The 13,786-nt window shown below is 36.4% G+C and overlaps 1 protein-coding gene and 1 pseudogene across 2 annotated transcripts; both read right to left on the minus strand.

Moving 5' to 3' along the window:
• Positions 1-695: 695 nt before the first annotated feature.
• On the minus strand, positions 696-8,433 carry LOC113108651 (tripartite motif-containing protein 45). 2 transcript variants are annotated; one of them, XM_026271900.1, is made up of 6 exons: positions 7,788-8,432; positions 6,289-7,040; positions 4,259-4,388; positions 2,936-3,050; positions 1,576-1,702; positions 696-1,485 (listed from the first exon to the last, which is right to left on the minus strand). In XM_026271900.1, exons 1-6 carry the CDS (start codon positions 8,258-8,260, stop codon positions 1,334-1,336), a joined length of 1,749 nt encoding a protein of 582 aa, XP_026127685.1. In that variant the 5' UTR covers positions 8,261-8,432; the 3' UTR covers positions 696-1,333. The 2 variants fall into 2 exon arrangements, with proteins under 2 accessions (XP_026127685.1, XP_026127687.1); XM_026271902.1 differs by having other exon boundaries at positions 1,347-1,485; positions 1,576-1,622; positions 7,788-8,433.
• A 1,023-nt stretch (positions 8,434-9,456) lies between these two features.
• On the minus strand, positions 9,457-12,372 carry LOC113109361 (V-set domain-containing T-cell activation inhibitor 1-like; annotated as a pseudogene).
• Positions 12,373-13,786: the final 1,414 nt, after the last annotated feature.

Below are 13,786 nucleotides of genomic sequence, written 5' to 3' on the forward strand. Positions count from 1 at the left end.
AAAACGTTTTTTTATTCAGCAAGTTTCATTTCAAGTAAACTGAATGATGAAGAATTTTCTTTTTTTAATACAGATGATGTATTTTAATAAGGGTTAGTGTTGCTTTTAAAAGCCTGAGACAAATTTTTCTATATCTCTGGTGCACCTGTTGATAGAGAGATAGATAGATAGATAGATAGATAGAGAGAGAGAGAGAGAGAGAGAGAGAGAGAGAGAGAGAGAGAGAGAGAGAGAGAGAGAGAGATTAAATTTAGCCATCAAGTCACAAAACTTCCTCACAAAGCACTGCTGCCATCTAGTGCTGGAAAGTACAATATGTTGAGCCACGGTGTTGAACTGTTAAACGTTCACCCACAAAACAGCCGATAAAACTTTAAAGCATCACTTCTGATTTCTAAAAATCTGTATTTTTAAGAAACAAAAAACTTCCAAATACATCTAGAAAGACTCACTATAAAATGATTAGTTATGTGATAAGAACCAAACAAGAACTGCTTGACTGAAATATTTGAATCCATAAGCAAGGCAAACAATGCGATGGTGATACCCAAATACAAATTGGTATGTTTTGATATGTATATGTAATGGATGTTCTACAGACCACATTACACAGTATACACTATGTGAAACATATCACATTAACAATGAATCAAAAACACAATCTGAAAAGTGTCAGTTCAGTAACCACACAAGTGGAGAGGTAAATGTTGTTTAATCTGTGGAACCAATAGAGCGTATAAAAGACAAGAGTAATGTAATGGATGCATACAATAACAACAGCAGTCTTTGGAGTCATGCACACATCTAAAAAATAAAGCAATATAGTAAGGCATACAGCATTGCTCGTATAACTGGGTAAAAGAAACATGCTGATTATCATAAAAGATGAAACAAACACACATTAACAAAATATTCAGACATTACAATATTTCTTCAACTAGATAAAATATGGAAAAATATAATGCCACAGACATTAAACTTTTACAGTGATTAAAAATAACTAGTTGTAAATGTGTAAAGAAACCAATAGTTAAATTGTTACAATACTGATAGTACTGAAGCATTTAGTGTTGGCACTTTGTACAATAAACAACACAATTTTAAATATACTTTGTGTATTGCAGTTTATCAGACTGCCATGATTCTGAGTATTAACACTGTTGAAACAAAAAAACAGATCATCACACAAATTAAGGCATAAAGACTGTGTGAATAAGGGCAACATTGTGATTTATTATTTATTGTGAATTATATGTAGGCTGATTGAGACGATTCAAGTATATTTATGAGTTTATGGTTATGTTGATCAGACAGAGTGTAGATTTTCTCTGTCTCAAAGCTCCACAGTCCTGAGGTGTCCACGAGGAGAGACGCTGCCCAGGTTATGTAGAACACACTCGGAGGCTTCCACTACACTCCCACAACATGACCAGTGGGGTTTACCGGGGTGTCCTTTATGACCATGTCCACAACCCTGAAACCCTCCTGAGTGCACACACACACACACAGAAATTCATATTAGGTGAAAACACACTTTTTTTTTTATATATATATTTTTTTTGGAGTAAACAGTACCTGGCATAGTTCCTGTGCAGCCACAGCGTGCCTCTTTAGCGCCCCCACTGGAGCAGAAGGAACAACAATGGAATATGCCATGGTGCCGTCTAAACTTCTTTTTCACATTTAGCACAAATGGGGAGCCCTACAAATCACCTATTGTTAGAAAATAACTCCCAGCATCACTGATATTCGTTTGAACTTGCCAGTGCAATGACAATTATTAGACACAGCCAGGGCTCTGAACCGATTCAAGGAACGAAAACTGGAAATAAACAAAATTTTGCCAGGAACAGAAACAAAATTTTTATAGTTCCGAACAGAATCAAAAATTTGAAATGGCCATTAACTGGTTAATAACGTTATTTTATCGTTCCATTTTATATTTGAAATTTGCCGTCAACCAATCACGAATTCCAGTAGTACGTCCTATGCAAATGTGACGCTGAAGCCAACGAGTGAAAAGTCAGCTCAGCTGTGAAATCATCATAGGTAAGTCACAATGGCACTGCACTGCCCTTAGAGTTTAACTGAACTCAACAGATCACACGCACCGGCAGCGCTTCTGTGAACGGAGAAAACAGAAAACCTATAGGCTTACAAAAAAGGAATGAAGGCATATACACTAAATATATTTTGCTTAAATCATATTGACAGATTAAAGAAACGAAAAAAAAATGTGCTAAATTACGGTTCATTGTGACACGTTCCAAAGTTTTTTACAAAAGCGTCACAATTTGAATTATTTTGTAAAAGCTTGGCAACTTTAAATAATGTCTTGCTTCTGTATAACCAACCAGAGTTGGTATGACCTTACGTGCACACAAAACCCAATTTTGCTATATTGAAGCCTGTTCATTATCAAAATAAAATAAAATAGTAAAAGTTACACTGCTCTGTTGTACAGAATGTGTTGCGTTCAACGTAACTGCGCCTCACTGTGTTGATATAGCCGATGTGGAGGATGATGATTATGTCGATGAAAGTACAAACACTATATAATAAATCATATTTTAGCATCCAGATATGTCAGGAACATGGAAACATTTGGATTTGTACCGAATGAGAGAGGTAGGCATCATAAATTAATTTGTTTTGGATTGATGTTTTTATAGCCTAAACTTTAGAGGATTTGTTCTGAAGAGAAACTAATAACTGTTTTTAGAATGTTAATGTTTTTCTTTAGTCTAAAAGCATTTTAGCCTTCATTATTTCGGAAAGTAATAGGGCTAATAAAATGCAATGTGAGACGCGACTAATGTATTTTATTTTCACTCTCAAAACACAATCTTATACAAGTAATTTAAACCGATTAAATTTTTTTTTTTTTCGTTTTCAAGCCCTGGACACAGCTGTAATGGTTCCAATGAACCCTTACCTGGACGTGCTGGGCTTTAACACAGACCCACACAGAGTAGAGACCTGCTTCAGATGGGGTGTAGGACACAACATAGGAACCATCACCCTTATCCACCACAGCCGCCTCCACAGAGCTGTAATGTGACAGAGACACTGATGAAAAAACACAGTCTGAATAATGTTAAAGGAGACCGATTATGTCCCTTTTTACAATATATAATATAGAGCAGGTCTCAGGTGTCCCCAGAATGTGTATATGGAGTTTCAGCTCAAAATACCCCACATATCATCTATTATATAATTTTGAAAATGCCTATTTTAAGTGGGAGCAGAAACATGTTTTTGTGCATGTCTCTTTAAATGCAAATTAGCTGCTGTTCCCCGCCCTCTTTTCTGGAATAGGTGCCTTTACATTTGGTTCCTCAGATACTCTACTAAAAATATATGTTTGGTTTTGATGAAATATGTCTATCATGTTGAAATCATGCGTTTTAAACCATCTTGGGTTATATTTCTGAAATACACGAGCACACACATCTGAAGCACAAGCTCAGAAAATGCATTCCACTACAGTAAAAACAGAAAAAGTCAGACACATAATGGAATGTATAGAATTTTCACTATAATTCTTTCCAAGCTTGTGTTGCTGTGTATTTAAAATGCATTCAGTTTATTATTACTTTTACAGAAATCGCATTCTTGTTTCATTTTAATAAGGTTGACAGATATGCATCACATTTAGTTTATCAGTTTATTAATACTCTGCAATCCGAATATATTTTCCAACTTTTATTTGCAATTAAAATACACAAATCTTACATTCAGGCCTAAATAAAAACATTTTAAAAGATCTAAAATATTTATTTTTATTCAGTAAATTTTAACAAAAACTGTTAATTTGATTAAATGACACATACATTAATAGTTCAAGAGGAATCTGTACAGTATTTTTCAGACTATAAGTCGCACTGGACTATAAGTCGCATTTATTTAGAACCAAGCACCAAGAGAAAACATTACCATCTAGAGCCACGAGAGGGCGCTCTATGTCTTCGGTGTAGACTACAGGAGCACTGAGCAGCATAGAGTGCCCTCTCTCAGCTGTAGATGGTAATGTTTTCTCTTGGTTAATTTCTCTCGGTTCATGTCAAATTAATTTTGATAAATAAGTCGCACTTGACTAAGTCGCAGGACCAGCCAAACTATGAAAAAAAAAGTGTGACTTATAGTCCGGAAAATACGGTAATTAGAAATTTATATTTTTCCTATGCTTCAACTTTTATTGACCCTCCTGTAACTTCATTAAAAATGTGGTGATGTTAGTTTTCCCATATAAACTCACCAGCCCTTCCTCTCCTTGTGTACAATGCTGACCAGCACAGGACCTCCACCCCGGCCCATCTGCTCTCCGGACGAGTCCCTGCAAACCAGAGTGAACTCTCCCCTCTGACCTTCACGACCTCGTTCCACACCTGTGAGTTATTCAAAGACAGACACATGTGAGTGACACAGGCTATGTGGGGCGGAAGCAGCAACAGACCTTTTCTTCTGACTTGTGACATGCATCCAAGTGAAAAGGGATTATCAAAAAAAAAATATATATAGGACTAGGACTTGATGTTAGCCATCAGTTGTTGCCTGAATGGAGGCATATCTGAAAATGAGCTTGCAGTCACATGTATTAAAGAGACAAGTTTATGTAGACTAAATGAGCGGAGAAGTCCAGCATAGTCACTAGAGAGAAATCTGTTTTTTCACAAGAACAACACATTCTGAGTTATGACATTTGGATTGTAAAGGAGTAAAACCAAATCATCAAATCTGAACTGGACTGCCTCTTGTTCACATTAGCGCTTCACACAAGCTCTTATAAAAAACAGTTTCTTGTCTTCGGTGACTGTGGGAACCCTGACATGGATGACCTGCACATCAAAGGCAAACAGTATTGTATTGTCTTCCTGCTGTGCACCTACTTGTGGCATGCTGGGACAGAGCTGGAGAAGTGTCCCTTTTACAATCAGGAGCACCAGTACATAAAAGGTTGGGTTGTCAAGGTAGCCAGGAATGTTGTCTGTGGTTTATCCCTGTGTCATGCCCTGGGCCTTTTGGTGTGTATGTATGTCTGTGTGTGTATAGGAGGGGCCTAAAGCGGATATGATATCTTACTTTGACACTGAAGATCTCATCACATAATCTGAACACAGAAATCTACAAATACACAATTTCATCTGAGCTGTACTGTTTCTGAGGAATGTGCACTGAACCGTAAAATGCATTTACATTTATGCATTTAGCAGAAGCTTTTATCCAAAGCGACTTACAGCGCATTCAGGCTATACTAATATATATATATATATATATATATATATATATATATATAGATATATATATATATATATATATATATATTTTTTTTTTTTTTTTTAACCAGTATGTATTGAGATGTGTTTGACAAACACAGCTTAAAATTACAGAGTAAAGTCACCAAACCAAACACTTGTACTGCAGTTCCTTCCCGGGTAACAACATTTAGTATTAAAAACAGACTAATGACCAAATTCAAAGGAATAAACGCTAATAAAAGTATAAAACAACTGCCAGTTTTACTTTAAGATTTGACTTTAAAAGAAGCAGCTCAAAAAAATAAATGAAAATTCTGTCATCATTTACTGATTTTTTTTCCCCCCATTTCAAACCTGTGACACTCTTCTATGGAACTTAAAATGTATTTTTTTTTTTTCATATTTCTGAATTAAAAGAAAAAAAATCTCTGATTTTTATTTAATAAGATTGAATAGGGAAAGCTTGAAAATTATCCGAAAATCAAATCTGCTAAAATTAAATAAGGATAGCATTTTTTTTTTTTTTTGAGTAAAACATTTGTTTATAAATCAGATCCATTCAACTTATTGACTTGATAATCAAATTGAAGCAGTTAAATTTAACTTACAGTATGTGCATCACACGTGTCATATTTATCTTTTTCCCTCTTTATATTAGGTGGCCTTAACTGCTATATACTTACATCATAATAAGTACAATATACTTATTGTGTTCATATTGTTTTTCAAAACACTTTTGCTTCTTTTGAGGTGGGATACGGTAAGGTTACGGAGAGGACTGGTGGTATGGCTAGGTTTAAGGGTGGGTTAAGGTGTAAAGTGATGATGGGTCAACAGTGTAATTAGAAATGTAATAACAGTAATTAATTACAGATGTAATCACACTCAGGTATTGAGGTAGTTATTATGAGTAATCTAAATGTAAGAACACCAAATATAAAGTGTGACCTTGTTTATTTTAATGCTTGTGTGTCATTTTTCAAGCTTTAACGTGTAAAGCTATTGAAGACAGATAGTACCCTACTCTCACCTTCTCCCTGGATCGTGCACTTGCTGGGATCCACAGTCTTGGCATGTATGACTCCCACCACAGGAAATCCCTTCACCTCTCCAGCACTCTCCTGAGGAAGGAAACAGATGCTGCTGGCATTATCAGGGGCGACCGTCGTTGGATGTGGGTCGAATCCTGACTCCACAAGGTTCATCAGTCTCCTCACAGTAACTCCTTTGGCACTGAGGATTTCAGCGTCAGAGCCACATGTGAGCAGCCGTTCAGCGAAGTCCACCCCACCACGGATGTCAGACAAGGCCTGTTGCAGCTGAGCCTTCTGCAGATGGAGTTGGTTCCTGCGCTGCAACCTTAAGTCCTCCAGTGACCGCAGCAGTGAGCAGCAATGTGCCTCCACCGCGCTGGCATAGCTGCGAGCAAATGCCCGGACCTCACTCGCTAATGTGTCAGCCCGTGCCTGCAGCACCTCCTGGGATGTGTCCACGCGTCTAAGAGACTCCTCCAGACGGCCAAGACGGGGCCTTAAGCTCCTGACGACCAGATCCCTGATGCGATCGCCATGATGACTGATGACTTCATGGGCAGAGCTGCAGTGGTGGTCACGGTGAAAGGTGGCCGCACACTCCAGGCACACAGTGAGGTCGCACGGCTCACAGAAGAGCCGTAACTCCTGTCCAGGATGCAATGAGCACAGGACGGGTCTAGTGAGACGACCCTGAGACTTCAGCTCCTGTAGGCTTTGGATCGAGTGAGAGGAGGTCCTCTTCTGTCTCCTGCAGGGAAGATTACTAGAGTTTGAACATTATGTATTACAGGAAACATGGTGCATTATGGTTATGTCACAAAGATGGTATTTATGAGCTGAACACACGTAACTGCCCCCAAAAAAGTGGTATTTTGAGTGCGACTGATTCTTTGAGCCCTGATTTTAAGTAAAGGGTAAGTCCGTGAATAAATGGTCTCTGAAATCTAATACTTTAATTACTGGTTTTGCATTTAGTCATTTTGCAGATGCTTTTATCCAAAGAGACTTACAATTGGGGAATACATAAAGCGATACTTATTAAAGGCAAACAGACACAGGAAGTGCTCATAATACAAAGTTTCAGGTATTTTTTTAAATAAGTACAAGGTAGAAAGGGAAGGAATAAATAAAGAGAAAGACAAAAATAATATTTAGGATTTAAAAAAAAATCAATAAATTTGTTCTATGTATTATGACTGTATAGTTTAATCTGTATGAGTGTAATTTGTTCATATTTAATTCGTCACTGTAGTCCCTGTTATGTGACCTATACAGTCTTGTTTCTCCTTTCCAGTGGCCTCATGGGATAGTAAACTACTGGATGTGTACTTTAGGATCTCACTGGAAGTTTTGGGTCATTCAGGTATTTTCGCCTACTTGTAGTATCGCTTTAGCTACTCCATTTCTATTAAAGGAGTACATTTATACATGGCCTATAAAGGTTAATAAATAGCTTATTTCATGTTAATTATGAAACAGCCTCTAATAAACGGACCTGTGGGCCTGACTGCAGAAGTCGCAGAGGTTGACGCAGCACACCTCGCAGCGCTTCCCCGCGTCGCTGTCGCTGCACAAATCGCACAAAACCTTGCAGTCCACCAGCAGCGTCTCCGCGAAAACCTCGTCCAGTGCGAGATGGTCAGTGGTCAGCCCATCCACACCCGACGGGGGCAGATCCACCTCTGAATCGCACTCAGGACACAGAATCGTTGAGCCGGAGTTGCGCCGGTGCGTGTAATCATCTGGCGAGCGTCGTTCGCCGTTCACGCGACGCTCAGAGAACGGCTCGCGCTGGCGAATGCAGTCCGCGCAGAACGTGTGCAAGCAGGGCAGGATTTTAGGGTCTCGATACATCCGACTGCAAACACCACAGACCGCTTTGGACTTCTTCCCAATGTCTCCATTGCTTTTATTCAAGACTGCTTCTAGCTTTTCTTCATGAACTAATCGCTCTTTGCAAAGTGACATTGTAGTTGTTGTTTTTCTGTTTTACTATAAAGCGGATTTATAAATTAACTCCACCATAAAATGTCTTTGGTAAATCTTGTCAGTTACTTAAAATGCAACTCTCACCAAACTTATGAGAGAGTTAACTTTTTCGCTCATGTTATTTGAGGACGTGTCTCGCCGTCCAATCATATTGCGCGTACAGGTTTTGAGGCGTGGCCTGAAATCCGACCCTGTTCCAGCCCAGCGTGTAAAAAGAGGAACCTGCGCCTGTAAAACACGCGTGGAATATGGGTGTCCCCATCTGCTGGCTAGACAGATCAAGCCCATAGACACAAGATCACACACCACCCAAAGGTCAAAATTGCTTATATGCAGCTCATGCCTTATTTTCTGCCAATTCCCGTTACATATGGAATAAACCAGGATAATTGACTTTGATGTAGCCTAGGCTATATGTATGGAGTGAGATTTATGCCAAAACCTCACACACACACAAAATGTGTTTTACTCACACCCAACGATTCACAAACTAACTCAGTGTCGTTTGCAAATACAAAACATCACTCACAAACTAATGCATTTTGTTCTGCAAATAAAAAACGTAGCTATCAAACAAATACAGTACGTTTTACATATACAAAGAAACGTATGTCTTCAATGACAAAAATATCTTCCAAGTACAAACTAAAATCTTTCAAGTACAAAACAAGAGTGTGTGAGGTTTTGTCATGAATCTCACTCGATATATATGTAATAAAAAAGATAAAACATGAAAAAAAAAGATAAAATCATGCCTCTGTTTTTGGAAGTAGCTTTTGGAAGTAGCTTTGGCAATATCATTGCATTGGTTAGACAGCTATTAAACAGCTGATCTTTTGTTATCAGGTCCATCATATATATTAATTTCCCTTATGCATAACACCAACAATATTCAACATATTTGCTATATTTATTCATCTTTGTTTATGTTGGGTTGTTAGTTAACTCAGGTCCATTGTATAATATGAATAGATAAAGTTGTTGATTTTAATACTGATTTTAATAATGTAGTAATATTTACTGATTAAATATTGAAATTAGCATGATAACTTGTGTAAAAAGTGTTAAAAAAAATTCAACTTGTGTGTATATATATATATATATATATATATATATATATATATATATATATATATATATAATTTTTTTTTCTTTTTTTTTACTGGATACAGCATCTACTGGATTGCAGAAAGCATAAGGATGACTGTGAGCAGAATTTGTAAGGATGGCACTTTTGTAGATGCAGCACTGAATATGAAGTATGTCCTTTCTGTCACGCTGTTTGCTGAGAAAAAAACACAAAGAAAAGCAACATTTACTTTATAACAGAAGCATAGATTTTAGGTTGCATTTGTAACTCATTATTCGCTCTGCATAGCCATGCATGTGTCATGATATTTAATGTATCACATCCAGTTTGTTTATCCAAAGTTGTCATTAAATTTGATTTTATAATCTTGATTTGACATGCAATTCTCTGAGTAAATGTTATGATTTTGGGTCCTGGAGTCCTGCTTAATAATTAGTTTTATCTTTACACTTTTTTTTTTCTGTCAGCATCACTAATTTACCTGTTATAGTTGCCTCTGAGATAGCTTTCACAAGACTGTTCTGGATAAGACAGGTGTAGGTGTCATCTTCCTTTACTGGGTCTTTGAGGACACTAGCAACTCGCACGATTCCTGCAGTGTTGTTGAGAAACTGGGTGCTGCTGTTTAGAAGCTGCCCACTCTGACTCAACCAGCTAACCTCTGGTTGGGGAAACCATTTATGAGCCTGAGCAAACAGAGACCCATCTTTCCGTTGAGTAAATGTGGGAGCTGAGAAGATTTTTGTTTTCAGTATCTTATTGAAAACATATTTAGTTTTAATAATTCAGTGCTTGCAAACACAAGTTATTTCCTTTTTTTCACTTTTAAGGAAAAAAACTGATATCTTTATGGTATTGCTTTTCAACTCGGTTATGGACAAATTAGCCAATGTGTAGAAATAACAATAAATAATAACAGGAAAAATCCTTCTTGTTTCATTAGACAAACAGTCTTTACATTCCATCTCTTAAAACTGAGATAATATTTCACCAGAACAGTCCTCTTGGAGCAAATCTTTTTCATCTGAATTCTTTTTATATATATATCCAGTTAAAAAAGAAATGTTGTTGAAATATTATAAGGGTGCAAAAATAAATCAATAATGTCTATTAGATTTTAAACAACTATTTTATTAATAAACAGAGTTGACCCTTTAAGTAACCCTTCCGATGAACTGTCAATTCTGTTACCACATTGTTACTCTACCTTGGCAATAGAGTTTGACACAAAGTGTGATCAATGAAAAAATAATCTGTTTTTTTTTTTGGATATTGTGGTAACGGATGTGACACTTTATAAAATAACTCTCGGTGTAAGAACCTTCTAGATCAAAATACTTTCTTATTGAGAGCACATATAGTTTCAGTGCTTCAGATCTTAACAGTTAGGGAAAGTGACATCATTTCCTGTATCTTACATAGTTGTGGGACATAATTCCACTAATTTAAAGGCAAAGTATGGTAAAGTAAAAGAGTTGATGCAAGATTTATGGACACATTTTTTATAAGAACAAAGTATTTTTTTTTTAATAATGTTGTAGAAATATTTCCAAAAGAAAAGTACAATAAAATATTTTGATTACACAATGATACATGATGGAAAAAATGCACTGACTAATTCATGATTTTCAGCTATTTAAAACATGAATGAAAAGCCGAAGAAGTAGCCTAATAACCATTGCAGATATAGAGCAACACACAATAGTTTCATGTGTTTCATTCCTAAGTGAATCTGTTTTAAACAAATTCTTTGAATCAATGATTCAGTGACTTACTCATAAACATTAATTCTAGAATGAATCAGGGTTTTGAATCAATTGTTTAAATGAATGATTCAGTGAAGCATACAGACAGTGGCTGTGTCCAAATTCACATACTCCCTGAGTACATACTTCTTATAGGCTACTTAACAGCCATTGAACATATGTTCTATACAGTATGAATGTAATCTGGATGTACTACATTTGTCATGCTGTCATTGTTGTGAGCTACCAGCTTCAGTCGCTTCACTGTAATTCACAAATATTCTCTCGTGGCCTCATGTGATAGTAAACTGTCCCCTGGATGCACACTCCAGAATCTAGCCAGAAGTAGTTACGTCATCCAGAGTCTTTTGGTCTTCTGTTTTATGAATATTGTGAATTCGGACATACTACTCTCTTCACATGCATTTTTTTCACCCACCAAGTATGCGATTTCAGATGCAGCCAGTTGTTTGTGTTGTTCCTGAATGAATCAGGGTTTTGAATGAATCATTTGAGTAAAAGTTTCAGTGACTTACTCATAAAAAGAGTCATTTGTCGCCACCTACTGGCGTATATGAAGTATAAAGCAGAACTACATTCTCTGGTTTCAAACATTAATGTACTTTTGAAAGAAATGAATAAAACATTTATTTACCAGCCACTCTAAGGTTAACGCTGGTAGTTCCTGAGACTTTTGGTGCATTGACAGAGCAGCGATACACACCCTCATCCTCCAGCTCCACATTTCTCAGCAGTAGGGAAGCATTTCCCACTGATATCACATCTGAGAACAGTTGAGCCCTGTTTTTGAACTGCCCCTGAAGCTGGGCTGCTTTGTTTTTGTATTCATAGACCATAGACCATAGAGTCTTTCAGCCAAGTAATTGACACATCACTGAATTGCTCTTTGCCACTGTTGCTAAGGAACCTGCAATCCAGGACCACATCCTCAGCAAGGTTCCCCACAGTAGAGGGACTTCTGCTTTCAACGGTACCTTGGGACACTTGGAAACAAACAAGCACACGATACATCAAAAGTCCAAATGCATTTTTAAAACAAAACATTTTACTAACCTGAAAATGCAATGGCCAGAATGATAATGATGAGCCCTGAAATTAATACTATGAGAAAAATCATACTGCAAAAGACAAATTTGATGAACATTCAATACCGACTCAGTACATATAAGTTTCAGCCTGAAATGGTTTGAAAAAGTCTTTTACCTTCCAAAGATTATTTGTCCTATTGAAGCCATTCTGGTGACCTGCTCCTACATTTAAGCAGTGTCTCTGATGAAGTGATGTAGCACTCCTCTCAGCATCTCTGTAGAAGGCATGATAAATCAACAGGATGAGCGCTTCCCAATCCCCTCAGACTAGTTTTAAACTTTACTTCCAGTGAAGGAGATCAGCACCTCCTCCCTGTGTCAATATTACCTCTGAGATGTGAGTCCTGACACTCTTGATAACACATTCACAGCTTGAATGAACCATTTTATCTAATAAATAGGGATTGTGCTCATAACACTAAACGCAAATGGGTTTCTTTTTTCTGCTGTACACAAAATAAGATATTTTTAAGAATTCTGGTAACCAAACAGTAGATGGCCATTGACTTCCATAGAAAAAACAACAACTATGGAAGTCAACCATCATTTGTTTGGTAATAAAAGTTTTTCTTCAAAATACCTTTTTTGTGTTTAAGAGAAGAGCGAAATTCATACAGGTTTGGAACAACATGAAGGCGAGCAAATGAAGACAAAATATTCATTTTTGGATGAACTATCCCTTTAAGGAAAGAAATATGTACATAAACCTGTAATTTTAAGTTAATGCTTAACATGAAATGCAGTGCATTGGAATGAGAGTCTTGATATTTTATTTGAAAACTTTTAAAATTTACACCTTGAAAAAAGCTGTTCTTGTGTTAGACGCAAAAAAAAATAAAAAATAAATGTCGAGTTTTGTGGTGTGTGATAAAGGGCTTTGTCATTTTGAGTTACTTTTGTGAAATTGGTGTATGATACTGAGAAATGATATACTGTACCAGCTGAAAAACACATGCTGGCACAGTAATTAATGTGTGTGGGAAAATATATTTTGCAATTGTGGTCTTGGAAGCAGACATCAGTTGACTTTTGTGTTCTTCACTTTTAACAAAAATATAGAGAGGAACCATAACCTAGTGTATGCTGGCACATGCAACATGGTTTAGCAAGAGTTCAGGCTATGATAAAACCAATCCTCATGTGAATCAATAACAGACAGCATTTTACAAATTAGTGGATATTGTGTCAGTGGATTCAAATAGCATAGTGATATTCTGTGGAGAAAAATAAAGTATCACAGCATAAAAGAATAAATAAATAAAAATGCAGAAGTATTTATAAAGCTAAACTGTGACTTGTGACTTGAAAATGTACAATGAAAAATAGATATATTTGAGGATATACTGTAAAAAAAAGTTTTTTTTTTAAATATAAAACTTGGAGTAGGTTTTAAAAGAATATAATTTTTTATGTCTTTTTACTTCAAAATTTGATATTTAATTCAATGTTATTTGCCATTTTTTTGTAACTGCTTTTTTGTAACTGCTCTAACTCAAATGTACAAATCATTTCTGAGTAAAAACTGCTTAAAAGTAAATAATACAAATTTTTCAGTATCACA

Source organism: Carassius auratus, chromosome 9, assembly GCF_003368295.1.
Source record: "Carassius auratus strain Wakin chromosome 9, ASM336829v1, whole genome shotgun sequence".
Taxonomy (NCBI): Eukaryota; Metazoa; Chordata; class Actinopteri; order Cypriniformes; family Cyprinidae; genus Carassius; species Carassius auratus.

What these genes read in the sequence shown, in the direction of transcription:
- LOC113108651 (XM_026271900.1), bottom strand. Translation starts at nt 8,260, where the DNA reads ATGTCACTTTGCAAAGAGCGATTAGTTCATGAAGAAAAGCTAGAAGCA. An exon ending in GTGCACGATCCAGGGAGAAG is followed by an intron (nt 4,389 to 6,288) that starts GTGAGAGTAGGG and finishes AATAACTCACAG; the next exon opens with GTGTGGAACGAGGTCGTGAA. An exon ending in TTAAAGCCCAGCACGTCCAG is followed by an intron (nt 1,703 to 2,935) that starts GTAAGGGTTCAT and finishes GGTGATTTGTAG; the next exon opens with GGCTCCCCATTTGTGCTAAA.